The sequence below is a fragment of the Pistacia vera genome, unplaced genomic scaffold (assembly GCF_008641045.1).
Source record: "Pistacia vera cultivar Batoury unplaced genomic scaffold, PisVer_v2 Contig1072, whole genome shotgun sequence".
Taxonomy (NCBI): Eukaryota; Viridiplantae; Streptophyta; class Magnoliopsida; order Sapindales; family Anacardiaceae; genus Pistacia; species Pistacia vera.
In genome coordinates this window covers 397591-413184 of record NW_022195107.1, presented here as the reverse complement: position 1 = coordinate 413184, position 15594 = coordinate 397591, and the positions used below count along the sequence as shown (strand labels likewise).

The 15594-nt window shown below is 35.4% G+C and overlaps 1 protein-coding gene and 1 pseudogene across 1 annotated transcript; both read left to right on the top strand.

Annotated features, from left to right (window-relative positions):
* The first annotated feature begins 208 nt into the window (after positions 1–208).
* On the top strand, positions 209–3597 carry LOC116132500 (alpha/beta hydrolase domain-containing protein 17C-like). Its single transcript, XM_031418170.1, has 5 exons — positions 209–223; positions 539–673; positions 1960–2196; positions 2290–2337; positions 2945–3597. The coding sequence occupies exons 1-5, from the start codon at positions 209–211 to the stop codon at positions 3344–3346; spliced, it is 837 nt and encodes a 278-aa protein (XP_031274030.1). The 3' UTR covers positions 3347–3597.
* Positions 3598–10971: 7374 nt separating this feature from the next.
* LOC116132481 lies at positions 10972–14080 on the top strand (annotated as a pseudogene).
* The last annotated feature ends 1514 nt before the right edge of the window (positions 14081–15594 follow it).

Below are 15594 nucleotides of genomic sequence, written 5' to 3'. Positions count from 1 at the left end.
TATAGCTTGTGGCTCAACAATTTCAAGAAATGTGGCACCTGGGTTATTAGGAAATCTATTCTGTCAGGAAGTTGTTGAGGACCATTATATGGTTGATTTGTCATGGAGAAGTTTGTTATTATAATCTGCCATCAATGCTAATAGTGAGAGTTTAGTCATACCATTATCTTAATTTATACTCTTTATTGGTTGGTTATGTCAACGTCTTATGATTTATATTCTGGTATCTGAACAACAATTTTTTTTTTTTTTTTTTTTTTGTAATATTCCTTTTGGTAATAATTATGTTGATTTTTTTTTATTTTTTTATTTTGGAGTGAGATAATAATTATATTTTTTAGTACCTTTGTCTTCTTTCTCGTACACTTTGCTATATGTTAAACTATAGAATATCTGGCTTAATACACTATTAGGATGAAATTAATTTGAATAATTATATGATAATATGCAAAATTTTTCTTATTACAAACTTTTCAGAGACCTATACTCAAGAATCCAGATAGACTTTTTCAGAACTAAAATTGCTGTATTATAACAGAATTATATTCTATTTTCACAATGGACTCCTTTTGCTGTCTTTTATCTTACCTATGTTCCTTTTGGACTATTCCTGACTCCTGTATCCTGTTATTTTAGGTATGATTACTCTGGCTATGGACAATCGACTGGAAAGGTTAGAAATCTAGCTTCTCAATTCTTAGTAGCTACTAATTTGAAGAGAGCTTTGCCTAAGTTGAATTAATTTTAGCAATTTGACATCTTTATTCTGGGTGTTCATACTTCTTGATAATAAGATATCCTTCACTTTTAGGTAACCAAGAATTAATTGTAAGGATTCCCATTCTTTTGCATTTTTGGACTTTATCTGTTATAAATATGAGTTGTACCTTCACCTCATTGCTTAAAAACTGAAACTAAAATTTCTAGTAGGCCTTTGCTTTACACATAACACAATTTCATTCTCCCTCTCTGTCTTCTTTTTCCGATCTGTTCTAGCAAAGGTTTTTCTTTGCTTCTTTATTTATTTAATGTATGCATTAATTGCTGACAATCATGCACCTGCCAAATTTTAAAGAAGCACTTAATCTCTGAGTTTATTCTCAGCAAGGATGGTCTATGATGTCCAAGCACTTATCAGATTTGATAATAATTGCAGTTATAAACTTCTGGAAAAGGATGTATATATTTCTTTTCATATTTTCGTTTCATGGAAACCGCATGCAGGACTTAAAAAGATTTTTGAATTCACAAATGCTCATTTTAGTTTCTGGTTTAAGTTGTAAGGTGCTCTAACAATTAAACAAGTAAAGAATAATTCTTTTCCATGTAGGGAACAATGTGCTAGAACTGATATCAGGGCAATGGAACTACTAAGGCAAGCCAACACAATTCGCAACTAGTGTAATTGTTAACATAAACTTGAAATATAATTTACTCTGTTGAAGCAAACAATTTATAAATATTAGTTTTATTTGATTGTTCTATCTTCTAAGATAGAGCATGTGAATGTTTGATAGTGAGAATATGTTTATATTTGGTTGCAAATGATAAAATCTTTTTTTTTTTCACACAAATCTACTTGCTTGTTTAACTCTTGATTTGGCAGACAATCCTTTCCCAGCCATAATAATTTATTGAATCCTAGATGCTTGTATTTACAGAACAGAATACTTTGGCATTTTATATCTATCTGATAGCTGTAATGATTTTTAAATTGAATCAGTAATGCCTGTACTTTTGTGTTACATCAAGATCCTATATTGGAATTCTTTCTTTCACTACTAATTTCACATTGTCTATTAAATCAATATCTTATCAAAGTTGTTTAGTTTGCATGAACTGTTTTTCATTTATGTGTGTTTGTCATCTTTAAATGCAATTTATTTTGTCTGGCTAAAGTTTTGCCATTTTGCTGACATAAGTCACATTATAACAGTTGCTATTTTTCCTCTGAAACAGCCAACTGAATGTAATACATATGCAGACATAGATGCAGCCCATAAATGCCTCAAAGAGAAGTATGGAGTTAAAGATGAACAATTAATATTATATGGTCAATCTGTTGGTAGTGGACCCACTCTTGATCTCGCTTCACGCTTGCCAAACTTGAGAGGGGTCGTTTTGCATAGCCCAATTTTGTCTGGTATGAGGGTATTGTACCCTGTCAAGAGGACATATTGGTTTGACTTTTACATGGTGATTTTGTGGAAGTGATTATGTTGTATATGTCCTGTTTAATTATGTTGACGGAAGCTTATGTTATTAATTGTTCCTTTTTTTGATTTTCAGAATATCGACAAAATTGGCTTGGTCAATTGTCCTGTTTTGGTTATTCATGTAAGTGTCGTTTTCTTTGTTTATATATTTCCTTTCTTCTTCTTGTTTGTTTTTACCAAAACCCCCTCAGTGTTGGCAGGCCGACCATATTGATTATAGCAATGCAAAGCTTTTAACTAAATAATCTTTAAAAAAATATCAAATGTAGAATATCAGTAATAGTTAATTTGCTAAACATTTTGTCGTAGGTTAAAGTCCCCTCTAGACTTAAGTTACATAAAGTGGGGGCAGATATGAGAATATGAGGGGAAGAGAGCGCAAAAGCATCAATATTGAAAGTTGTTGAAAAGGAGGAGCTCTGAAGATCATGTGAATATCTATAGCCTTTAACAATGACATGCTAGGAATTATTATCTTTCTTTACTAGATGGATGCCACTTATAAATTATTCAGATCATGTCATTAAAACTTTATTCATCCTTGTGCTGTATATAATAGAATTTTCTCTTTAGGAAATTTCTTTCTGTTCGTATTTTGATTTTGATTTTTACACTAATTATATCCTCTTCGCCATCCATCCTCTGACAACTCCAGTAGATATATAGTCCTTGTCAGTGCGGAAGTTATTTGGTATAAACTGGTTAAGTCACTTATGTTTGGTCTTCAGGGCACTGCAGATGAAGTTGTTGATTGCTCCCATGGGAAACAGCTTTGGGAACTTTGCAAGGAGAAGTATGATCCTTTATGGATAAGTGGAGGAGGACATTGCAATCTTGAGCTTTATCCTGAATTCATCAGGCATCTGAAGAAATTTGTACTGTCACTAGGCAAATCAAAAACAGCAGCTAATGCTTCTAAAAAAACAACTGCTGAACCTGACAATCAGAGCAAACCATCTGAAGGTGGTTCTTCGGATACTTTTGAATTGGGTGCTGACCTTCCAGAGGTTTCTAGAAACAGTTTAGATAGTCGGCTTGAGAAATCTAAGAGATCAAATAAGCCTGAAAAGTCTCGGATGAGCACTGACCGTGTCGATAGAATTAGGAGAAAAAAGGGCTTAGTGTGGTAAATACTTATACGAAGAACATCTTCAATAAGTTATGTGCATCTATCCACTTGAGAAGGTAATTTAGTTTTGCTCCTGCATTTGTAATTTGCACGAATCCAGCATAAAATGTCAGATTTGAGTGTGATTCTTCTCATAAATGTTCAAATTTTTCTGTATGTACGAGTCAGATTAAGGGAAATATTGCATTCTAAATTTTCTGTAAAAACAACAGCTTCATTTGATAAAAAAGTGTAGTAATTTTCAGATTTCAATCCTTCCAAATTGTTGTAGTTGAATCTCTAAATTTCGTATGCTGTTATTAGTTAGTGAGTATAGGCAATTCAGCATCTATTAAAGTTTGTCATCTTTATGTTGAAGGGTTCTTCTTGTTGTTTAGGCCATTGGTTGCCAGAGAGTTATAAATTTTTTACAAGTTACTGAAATTTCTCCTTTCCCTTTTATAAATTGTTTTATTCCATCAGAAACTTGACTATAAGGCTTACTGTTATTCCTTATTTGCCATAATATTCAATACTAAGGATTGATGATAATGATGATAATAAAGTCTACAACGACCCTTTCTTTAAGTCTTGGAGAAAATCCAACGAAACTTCAGTCTCTTCGCAAATTTCATTAATCTAATCAAACTTATCATATAGTCAAGGGCCTTTAACATAGACAATCACAAAATATATTGTAACACATTTATCGGAATATAAGTTACTTTGAGTAACATTGCAAATTATATAATTCATGTAAGACATTTATCGGAATAAGTGAAAATGCTTTCAAAAATAATTTTAATAAAAACATTTTAACGTAATCATATATTAATACCTTAATCAATCATTTATATCTCTTATTTATTCTCAACAACCTGTTTAGTTAGTTCATCTAATAAGAGCTCTAACAATTGATTAACCCAATTGAAACTCACCTTTTAAATACGATTTAAATTACAATCAAAATAATAATAAAAGGGTCCATTTGATTTATGATTTGCAAATATTTTCAAAATTTATGAGAGTGCAAAATGTCATATTTACCGCCCTTAATGTCTAGTCTTTTATACTTATTTGTTGCCTAAATGTACTAATTATTATTCTATTTTGATTTAGGATTCAAATGGGGGCGTTAAATGCAAAACGGAACTAATTAGGTGAATTCAGATGGTTTTGACATTGCTTCGTAATCTGGGCATAACTCTCTCATCCGAGCTCCGATTGAGATGATTCAAAATACTGTGGAACCCTAAGAAAGAGATCTACAACTTTTATGTTTTGAGTTTGGAGAGATACTTGCTGCATCAAGGTTGAAATCAGGCATGAAATTGACAAACCTGCACTGCTAACGTTCTGAAACATTCTGCCTTGTCCAGTCAAATAGGAAGGGTTATTATTTGAAGTTTTGAAGACTTGTTGGATGCAAATTACAGCTGGAAACACCACTTTCCTGTTTTGTATTAAAACTTTATTTTCAATTAATCAGATTAGGATAAAGGTTATTTTAGGATTTTAGAATATTTTTAGGAGATTTAGTAGAATTAAAAGATTTGAATTGGATAATTTTAAAAGAAGAGGGAGATCAGATTTGGGGGAACACACACACGCCTCTCTTTTCTCTCTGTTGTAATTTTCTCTTTTGAGTTTTGATTATGACCATGAGCGGCTAAAACTTTCATATCTTGGTTGAAGGAAACGAAGGCCTCGAAATCAATAAAATTGTGAGATCTAATTTGTTTTTTTTAGTGTTCAATTTATGTTTTGAGTATTAGATGTTCTTCTATGCCTATTTTCATAATTGTTTCATTTAATTACTAGGAGGCCTACTAGTATATTATTCGTTGCAATCTACTGCTAAGTTAGATATCAAATCCATAATTGTTTGATCCATCTAACTTGTGAGTAATTAAGGTTTAAGAATTTGCTGCATCAGGAATCATTAAATCTTAAGAAGAACATTCAACTAAATTAAATACAACTGCTTGTGTTTGTGTTGTTCAGCTTCATCAATTTCTCTAGCCCTTAAGGCTGCCACTAGATTAAACCTTTAGCACTTGTCTAGGGTTGTCTAGTAGTAAGATTAATTAGATCGCTTGTTTCTTAATTAATTACAACTAAGGAGAGATAGGAAAATAGTTCCAACGGTGAATACTCAAGGTATGAATTGATTTATGTTTGCATCATTGATTAGTTGTAAGATTCCGATGGTGGATGTTGACTTAGACCAAGTTTCATTATTTTGATTGATTTCAATTATTTAACTTGAATTGTTTTTTCCTAAAAGTGTTTCTGTTTTACTCAAACACCACCCCCCCTCCCCCAAACTCACCCCCCTAGCCTTGTCCCCGTAACATAAAACTCGGCTAGACACTCTCCGTGAGAACGATCCTTACTCACACTACTACATGTGTTTTTAGGTTTTAATCTTGGTTGCCTACGACAGCACACCAGATTTTGGCACCACTGCCGGGGAGTGATTCTACTTGATTTTTATTTAGTTCTTGTTATTTTTTTTTTTAATTTTCTAGAAAAAAAATTTTTGGCAGTACTGTTCACGATAGGATTTTTGGTGGAATTAGGAGCGGTGCGAATACCCGTTTCGAAGAAAACGATGCACAGGACTAGTTAAACCCTAAACCCTAAATCCGTTTAGGATTCACTAGCCCCACTCTCTCGAGGCCAAAAAACAACGTTTGATAGGGTTTTTGACCAGTTTTGTGTTTTTGGTCATAAAAAAAATAATAATTTTTTTATTTTCTAGTCGGTTTTCATTATTGGTCATTTATTTTTCCTATTTCTTTTATGGGATTTTTTGTTTTATGACCAAGTCCTCTCATCTTGGTGATTTAACATTCGACCCAGAATTAGAGAACACTTTGCGCAGGTTAAGGAGGGAAGCTCAGAGAAATCCTAAGGAAAACAATTTGGCTTTTGATTCCTGATTTGCTAGCAACTCTGATTTACAAGAAGAGGAAGTCATGGCTGGAAATCAAACTTTGAAAGAGCTTGTTGCCCCTGATTTGAATCAAGCACCTTTATGCATAACGTTCCCTATTTTAGATGCTACTACTACCTTTGAATTAAAATCTGTACTAACACATCTCTTACCCACTTTTCATGGCCTTGCAGGTGAAGATCCTCACAAGCATCTAAAGGAGCTTCATGTGGTTTGCACGAGTATGAAACCTACGGGGGTGACTGAAGAGCAAATTAAATTAAGAGTCTTCCCGTTTTCTTTGAAGGATTCGGCTAAGGATATGAAACCTATGGGGGTGACTGAAGAGCAAATTAAATTAAGAGCCTTCCCGTTTTCTTTGAAGGATTCGGCTAAGGATTGACTTTATTATCTACCCTTCGGGACTATAACCACATGGAACGAGATGAACTCTTCACCTTCTCTGATCAAGCTCTGGTGACCCTTCATCTCCTTTTCCGGTGACGTTTCAGCTTCCCCTTGCTCCGGTCACCATCATCCCTTCATCACCACTGTGAAACACGCACGCCACCGTGAGCTTCATCTTCCTACCGTGATGTTTCGTCTCCCAACCAGATTTGGCCGTTTTCCGGTGACGTTTCAGCTCCCCAAGAGTCGATGTCCCTTCCCCACGGCCGGATCTAGCATTTCCAAGCTTCAGCTGCCGCAAAAACTGCTAGAGTCCGCGCCTCTTCATCTTTCAGCCCAGATCCTGCTCATTTCTGGTGACTTCTCATCTCCCCAGAACCTGATCTAAACTCCCCATTACCAGAGCTTTCCATCGGTACCTTCGGATCTCATTTCTGCCACCGTTTTTTGAAAGACCCGCTGGAAAATTAACGTTTTCTGGCGAGTGCGGCTGTTCGTATTACGGGCTGTCCGTGGGTTGTTTTCGCCCCTTCTCTGCATCATATCGCTGTCGGTTACCTCCTCTCGGCCATGGTCAGCTTCGTTTCCACCGTTTCGGCCTCCATCATCACCACCATGAGCGGCTAAGTTCCTGGTTGTCTGTTACGGCATAGGGGAGATCGAGATTGACTCCACGACTCTCCTCATCAGCTCTCGACTAGTTGGATGAGCCCGATTATAGGACATTTGGTAGTATTGTGCTTTAGATTATATTTTTTTTCATTTCATGTTTGATTCGATACTTTAATATGATTTGAGCATAACTTGTGATGAATATTGTTGTCCATTATGATTTAATGTTTTCATAGAACTTGCTGAATGATAAACACTGGTTTGAAATAATTGAATGATGAATATTGCTTTTCATTACTTCGCATCGATTGTAATTGAGTTGTGTTTGGATTTAATATAATTTCTACTATTGTTGCGTTTATTGTGAAGTTGGTTGATTGGATTATACGTGTTGACAAATTATATTTGTTAATCGCGTACCAACTAGTGGTATTGCCTTATAGCGTTTATCGGCGTTCAATAATAGTCTTTAACGAATCGAACTTGAGTGATCGGGTGAGATAGATAGATTATACCTAGAGTGTCGGGAAGCCATTTCATTGATTTACCTTGCCTTGTAGGTTTAGCGGATCGTAGAGGGTGGAGAAGAATTGTGTGAGTTAGTCTCGTGTCGAACTAAAACCGTAACGGCAACATTTTTATTATAAAGTCTTTATTAGTTTTAATTTCACTATTTCATTATTTGCATTTAGTTTATTTAGTTTCATTAATCAATTGCCAATTTCATTTCCGATACTAAAAATACATTAGATTGTTAGTCTTGATCCATGTGGATTCAAACATGCTTACAGCTAACTAAGGTATTTAGGTTTAATTTTGTGACAGTGAAGACAGGTTCAACAAAAAAAAGGAAAAATTAAAAGAAAAAAATAAAAAATTAAAGAAAAGAAAAAATAAGAAAAAAAATAAATAAAATAAAAAAAAACAATGAAAAATAAATAAAAAAAAAATAGAAACATTAAAAAAAATTATAAAAAAGCAGAAAAAAAAAAAAAAAAAAAAAGAAGCAAAATATCAAGTAAATAAAAGAAAAAAAAAAAAAAAATAATAAAAAAATAAAAAATAATAAAAATAAAAAAAATTTAGTGAATAAAAATCAAAAGAAAGCGAGAAACTTGATTGCAAATATGGCGGCCAATTCTCAACAATTTGGCACTAGGCTTGACCTTCCTGCTAGGCGTGATAATGAAGTAAATATTTCCTCCCTTGAACAACAAATCTCAAGTCTAACTTCTCTTGTTCGTCAAATGGCTGTAGGTAATATGCAAGCAGTGAAGGCTTGCGGGATTTGTTCGATAGTAGGGCATCCAATCGATATGTGCCCAACTCTTCAAAAGAAGCCCACTGAGCAAGTGTATGCAGCAGGTGGCTTTCCTGGACAACCGCAAAGGAAGTATGATCCCTATTCGAGCACGTATAACTTGGGATAGAGGGATCACCCCAATCGTAGCTATGGGAATCCACAAGTGAATCAGCCGGTGACTCAAAACCGCTCAAGTTACCATCAATATAAGCAGCCATATCCCCCTAGACAACAACCGGGCCAAACTTCTAATTCTGGTATGTCTTTAGAAGATATTGTCAAGGCTCTTGCCACTGATACTTTGCAATTTCAACAGGAGATGAGGGCCAGTGTTCAAAGTTTGGAGAAGCAGATGGGCCAGATGGCAACCGCAATAAGTAAGCTGGAGGCGCAAAGTTCGGGGAAATTACCCTCTCAAACTGTGGTAAATCCAAGAGAAAATGCAAGTGCGATTGTTTTAAGAAGTGGTAAAGAGTTTGAGATTCCAGTAAAGGCAGCCTTTACATCGTCGAAGGAAGAAAAGGAGAAAAACATCGTTGTAGACAGGAACGTTCCCAACGACGATGGTTTTCCTAAGAGTAAGTTTCCGCCTCTGTCCGATTATAAATCGGTACCTCCTTTTCCTCAAGCTTTAGCAGAATCTAGAAAAGATGAGCAAAACAGAGATTTATATGAGACTTTTCGTAGATGCGAGGTAAATATTACACTTTTAGATTTAACAAGTACTCGTTATGCTAAATTCTTGAAAGAATTGTGTGCAATTAAGAGGAAACAGAAACTTAAGGGGTGTGAAAAGGTGAGAGTAGGAGATAATGTTTCTGCAGTGATTCAGAGAAAACTCCCAGCGAAGCGCAAAGATCCAGGTATGTTTACTATCCCTTGTACGATAGGTAACACTATGTTTGAGAAGGCTATGATAGATTTAGGAGCTTCTATAAATGTCATGCCATATTCCATATATGCTTCTTTGAAACTTGGACCTTTGAATAAAACTGGTGTTATGATTCAATTAGCTGATAGATTTAATGCCTATCCTAAGGGTGTAGTTGAGGATATTTTGGTACAAGTTAATGACTTAGTTTTCCCTACTGATTTCTATGTGCTTGATATGGAAAATGATGATCAAACTGCTCCTATTTTGATGAAGACCTTTCTTAAAAACATCCAAGACTAAGATAGATGTTCATAGTGGCATACTTACCATGGAATTTGATGGTCAGATCATTAAGTTTAATATTTATGATGCCATGAAATATCCTGATGATGATGATAATCCTGTTTATTCTATTGATGTGATTGATTTTTTAGCACACGAAGTTTTTGAACTTGATGGAGAAGATGGATTGGAAGTTGCCATTAGTAAGCATCTTGAGGAGGAGAATCAGGAGTTTGCCTTGAGTACTGATTTGCAGGAGACTGTTGTAGCATTAAATGATTTTCCAAAGTTACAGCAGCAGTCAGGTAACGTTCCTTATATTGCATTACCAATTTCTAATGAGAGGCCTTTGCCCTCTGTTTTGCAGGCCCCCATTCCAGATTTGAAGCCTCTCCCTAGTTACCTCAAGTACGTGTTCCTTGGAGACAAAGGAATATTACCGATGATCATCTTCAGCAAACTTAGTGCATCACGAGAAGAAAAGCTTGTGCAGGTCCTTAAGGAGCATAAGACGGCTATTGGTTGGAAAATTGCAAATGTTAAAGGAATTAGCCCGTCTACATGCATGCATCGTATCTTGCTTGAAGAATGAGCAAAACCTTTCCATCAACCGCAAAGAAGATTGAACCCGCCCATGATGGATATTGTGAAAAAGGAGATCCTCAAACTTCTTGAAGTTGGAGTGATTTATCCTATTTCAGATAGCAATTGGGTTAGCCCTGTTCAAGTGGTTCCTAAAAAGACCGGAATAACTATTGTGAAAAATCAGAATGATGAGTTAGTTCCTACCCCTGTTCAGAATGGGTGGTGGGTTTGTATAGATTATAGAAAATTAAATGTTGTAACCCGAAATGACCACTTTCCTTTACTTTTATTGATCAAATGCTTGAAAGGTTAATTGGTAATTCTTACTATTGTTTCCTCGGTGTTTATTCAGGTTATTTTCAGATTGCGATTGCTTCGGAGGATCAAGAGAAGACGACTTTTACATGCCCATTTGAAACTTTTGCACATTGCCGCATGCCCTTTGGCCTTTGCAACGCCCTAGCCACTTTCCAGAGGTGTATGGTTAGCATATTTTCAGATTATGTTGAGCATATCATATAAGTTTTTATGGATGATTTCACAGTTTATGGAGACTCCTTTGATTATTGTTTGCATAACCTTACACTTGTTCTTCAAAGATGCATAGAAACTAACCTTGTATTAAATTATGAAAAATGTCATTTTATGGTAGACCAAGGTATAGTTTTGGGTCATGTTGTTTCATCTAGGGGAATTGAGGTAGATAAAGCCAAAGTTGACATTATTCAATCTTTACCTTATCCCACTAGTGTGCGGGAAGTTCGTTCTTTTCTTGGACATGCAGGTTTTTACCGAAGATTCATCAAAGACTTCTCCAAAATAGCCTTACCCCTATGTAAGTTGCTACAAAAGGATGTGACTTTTGAGCTCGATGAGGCATGTAAAGAGGCGTTTGATAAGCTGAAGGAACTGTTGATTTCTGCCCCAATTATCTAGCCTCATAACTAGAACATTTCTTTCGAGATAATGTACGACACAAGTGATTATGCAGTAGGTGCTGTTTTGGGACAAAGGATTGGAAAAGCATCTCATGCCATTTATTATGCTTCCAGGATTTTGAATGATGCCTAGAGAAATTATTCCACCACTGAGAAAGAACTTTTAGCTGTTGTTTTTTCTTTAGAAAAATTTTGATCTTATTTCCTTGGTACTAAAATCATTGTTTTTTCTGATCATATAGCTTTGCGTTACTTAATGACGAAGAAAGAGGCAAAACCGAGATTAATAAGATGGATACTTCTCTTGAGTGAATTTGATTTGGAGATCAAAGACAAAAGAGGGACAGAAAATCGTGTCGCAGATCATTTGAGTCGTCTAGCTCATGTGGAGGATGAACTTAATTTGCAAGAAACGTTCCCTGACAAGCAATTGTTCTCCACGAGTGTGACATTACCCTGGTATGCAAATCTTGTAAATTATTTGGTTACTAACATCTTACCTCCTGGTTTGTCTAGGGCTCAAAGAGATAAGATCAAGAGTGATGCCAAATACTATGTGTGGGATGACCCCTACTTATGGAAGCATTGTGCAAATCAAGTAATAAGAAGGTGTGTTCATGAAAATGAAATTATTTCCATTCTCACCTTTTGTCATTCTTATGCATGTGGAGGTCACTTTGGAGCTAAGAGGATAGCAAGAAAAGTGCTAGATTGTGGTTTCTATTGGCCGTCTTTATTTCCAAATTCATATTCTTTTTGTAAGTCATGCGATAATTGTCAAAAGACAGGTAATATATCCCAAAGGAATGAGATGCCACAAACCCCCATACTATTTTGCGAAATTTTTGATGTTTGGGGCATCGATTTCATGGGACCGTTCCCTGTATCTTTTGGTTATGTTTATATTTTGCTTGTTGTTGATTATGTTTCGAAATGGGTAGAAGCTAAAGCTACCAGGACTGATGATTCTAAAGTTGTTGCAGATTTTATCAAGTCTAACATATTCTCCAGGTTTGGAATTCCAAGAGCTTAATAAGTGATCGAGGCACTCACTTTTGCAATCGAACTGTGGAGGCTTTGTTGAGAAAGTATCATGTGACCCACAAGGTGTCTATTGCCTATCATCCGCAAACTAGTGGACAAGCGGAAGTGTCAAATCGAGAGATCAAGTCCATCATTGAAAAGACGGTCAATCCAAGTAGAAAATATTAGAGTTTGCGTTTGGATGATGCTTTGTGGGCGTATAGGACTGCATATAAGATGCCCATTGGTATGTCACCTTTCCGGTTGGTGTTTGGAAAAGCATGCCATCTTCCAGTTGAGTTAGAACACAAGGCTTATTGGTAGGGCTGCAAAAAAAAAAAAAATCGAAAACCGAACCGAACCGAAAAACCGGACCAAAACTGAACCGAAAAACCGATTTTCAGATTAATCGATTTGGTTTCTGTTTTTAAAAATAATTAAACCGAATTTTCGGTTCGGTTAATGGTTTAAGGATAATATTAAACCGGTTAACCGAAACCGGTTTTGAAAAAAATAAAAAAATCACTTATTTTTTCCCCCACTTTTTTCGGGTATTAGGTACGCAGAACTGTAGACTGCAGTCTGCTTCTCTGCGCATTTTCTTGGGTTTGCTTCTCCACGCAAATAGTTTTTTTGTCGTCTTCTTCGCCTTACATTATTTTCTCTTTCTTCTTCTCCTTTCACTGCTTTCTCTTTCTTTTTTCAGTTTTTCTTCACATTTTCGTCTTCTTCTCTTCCTCTCCTTCAACAATTTCTCTTTCTTTTTCATCTTCTTCTCTTTGTCTCCTTCTCCACTTTTCCTTTCTTTTTCGTCTTCTTCTCCTTTCACTTTTCTGTTTTCTTTTTCTTTTTCGTCTTCTCCATTTCTTCTCTTTCACTGGCAAATCCAGTAATAAATATACTCAGTTCATACCAGATACTATAAATGTAAGGGAAGAGAAGGGAGAAAAGTTTAATCCCAAAGTTACAATAAAATTTAATTTTCACAATACAAGTTATCGAGATGCTTACATCTTTGCAAGGAGAGGCAATAGTCGCCATTGATGACTTGGATAATTGAGCAACAGGATTTCAACACTAAAGATCTCTCCACTCTCCACGCCATCAAGAATCATCGTGTTATCATGATGCTTAGTTTAGCAAATCCACCATGAAAATAATTCTGAGACGAAATGATCCCATGCTCAAAAATTTATTAATAAAACCGATTCGCAAACCGGTTAACCGGATTGCAAACTAAAAATCCGGATCGGTTTGCAAACCGGTTTATGCCAAAATTCGGATCGGTTTCAGTTTGCAATATGGTTTGAACCGACAAACTGGTTCGGTTACAAAAAGCATGTATTCGATTCGGTTAACCGGTTTTTTGCTGCCCTACTTATTGGGCAATCAAGAGTTTCAACATGAACATGGATGAAAGTGGAGAACACAAGAAGTTGCAACTACAAGAGTTAGAGGAAATTCGCAATGATGCCTATGAGAGTGCAAGGATTTACAAGGAAAAGATGAAGCCTTTTCATGACAAGATGATCTCTAGGAAGGAGTTTAAAGTTGGTCAAAAAGTCCTTCTATACCATTCACGTCTTCGTTTGTTTCCGGGTAAGTTGTGTTCTCGTTGGATTGGACCTTTTGTTGTTACTAATGTATTTCCTCATGGTGCAGTTGAAATTCAAAGTTTAGCAACTTCCAAAGTATTCAAGGTGAATGGCCATAGACGTAAGACTTTCTATGAAGGTTTCCAAGTAGAAAATGTGGCAACATTGGACCTTGAGGCTCTGAGTTATATTGATTGAAGAGGACAACCTTGAGTCAAGCCAACGACAATAAACAAAGGCGCCGCTTGGGGGGCAACCCAAAGGGAGTTTGTTTTCTTATTCTCGCATTTAAATTTTGGTTATTTTTGCCATTTCTTTGCATTTCATCTTACATTGGGGACAATGTCAGTTTTAAGTATGGGGGAGGGGATTTAGGTTGTGTTTTAATCTGTTTTTTTTTTTTTTTTTGAAAAAAAAGAAAGAAAAAAAACAAATAGTTAGGAAGGTTTATGCTTTAAGTAATGTCTTTGAACGTCTAGTGATGCATGAAATAGTAACTTGACTTTGTTGTTGAGCATATTCCTTGACTTAGGATGTTAGTAATATTTCGTAAAATAGAGTTAATCATATTTGAATCTTTGTAGTTTTGAAACAATATGTCTTGAGAAGTTGTGTGAACTTGGTGACGAAGCATGATTGAGGAGTGTATAACAACACTTAAAAAAAGAAAAATTGTCTCTTAAGCTAGTCCTAAATTTGGGTTTAAGCAAATAGGAAAAAAGAAAGAAGAAAAGAAAAAAAAGGTATGTGATGGGTCGAGATGGAGTGTAAAACGCACTCGCTCATAAACACAACCATAAAATGAGATGGAGCATAAAATGCACCCATTCTTTTTCAAAACAGATTAAAAAAAAAAAAATAGAAAGAAAAAAATATATCCCTAGTTTGCTACCCAGTTTGTAGTAGTGAAGAGAAACAGTTGAGGAAAAAGTTGAGAGGTGAGTTGTACATGAATTGGTTGTGATTAGTTTCCTTATTTGCATTGTAATTGTGGAAAATGATGAAGAGAGATGAATGTCATTAACTCTACTTTATTTTATTTTGTTGCTTCCTAAGTTAGGTATGAATATGCATGGATTAATATTGTTGCTTATCCATCATGATGGTGTTCTTGATATGACTTGAGTGTAGTGTTTGCTTGAATTAGTTTGCCCGAGGACGAGCAAAAGTTAAGTGTGGGGGAATTTGATGAGAGTGCAAAATGTCATATTTACCTCCCTTAATGTCTAGTCTTTTATACTTATTTGTTGCCTAAATGTACTCAGTATTATTCTATTTTGATTTAGGATACAAATGGACGCGTTAAATGCAAAACTGAACTAATTAGGTGAATTCGGATGGTTTTGACATTGCTTCGTAATCTGGGCATAACTCTCTCATCCGAGCTCCGATTGAGATGATTCAAAATACTGTGGAACACTAAGAAAGAGATCTACAACTTTCTGAGTTTGGAGAGATACTCGCAGCATCAAAGTTGTAATCGGGCTTGCAGTTGACGCACCTGCACTGCTAACGTTTTGGAACATTCCGCCTTGTCCAGTCAAATAGGTAGGTTATTATTGGAAGTTTTGAAGACCTGTTGGACGCAAATTATAGCTGGAAACACCACTTTCCTATTTTGTATTAGAACTTTATTTTCAATTAATCAGATTAGGATAAAGGTTATTTTAGGATTTTAGAATATTTTTTAGGTGATTTAGTAGAATGAAAAG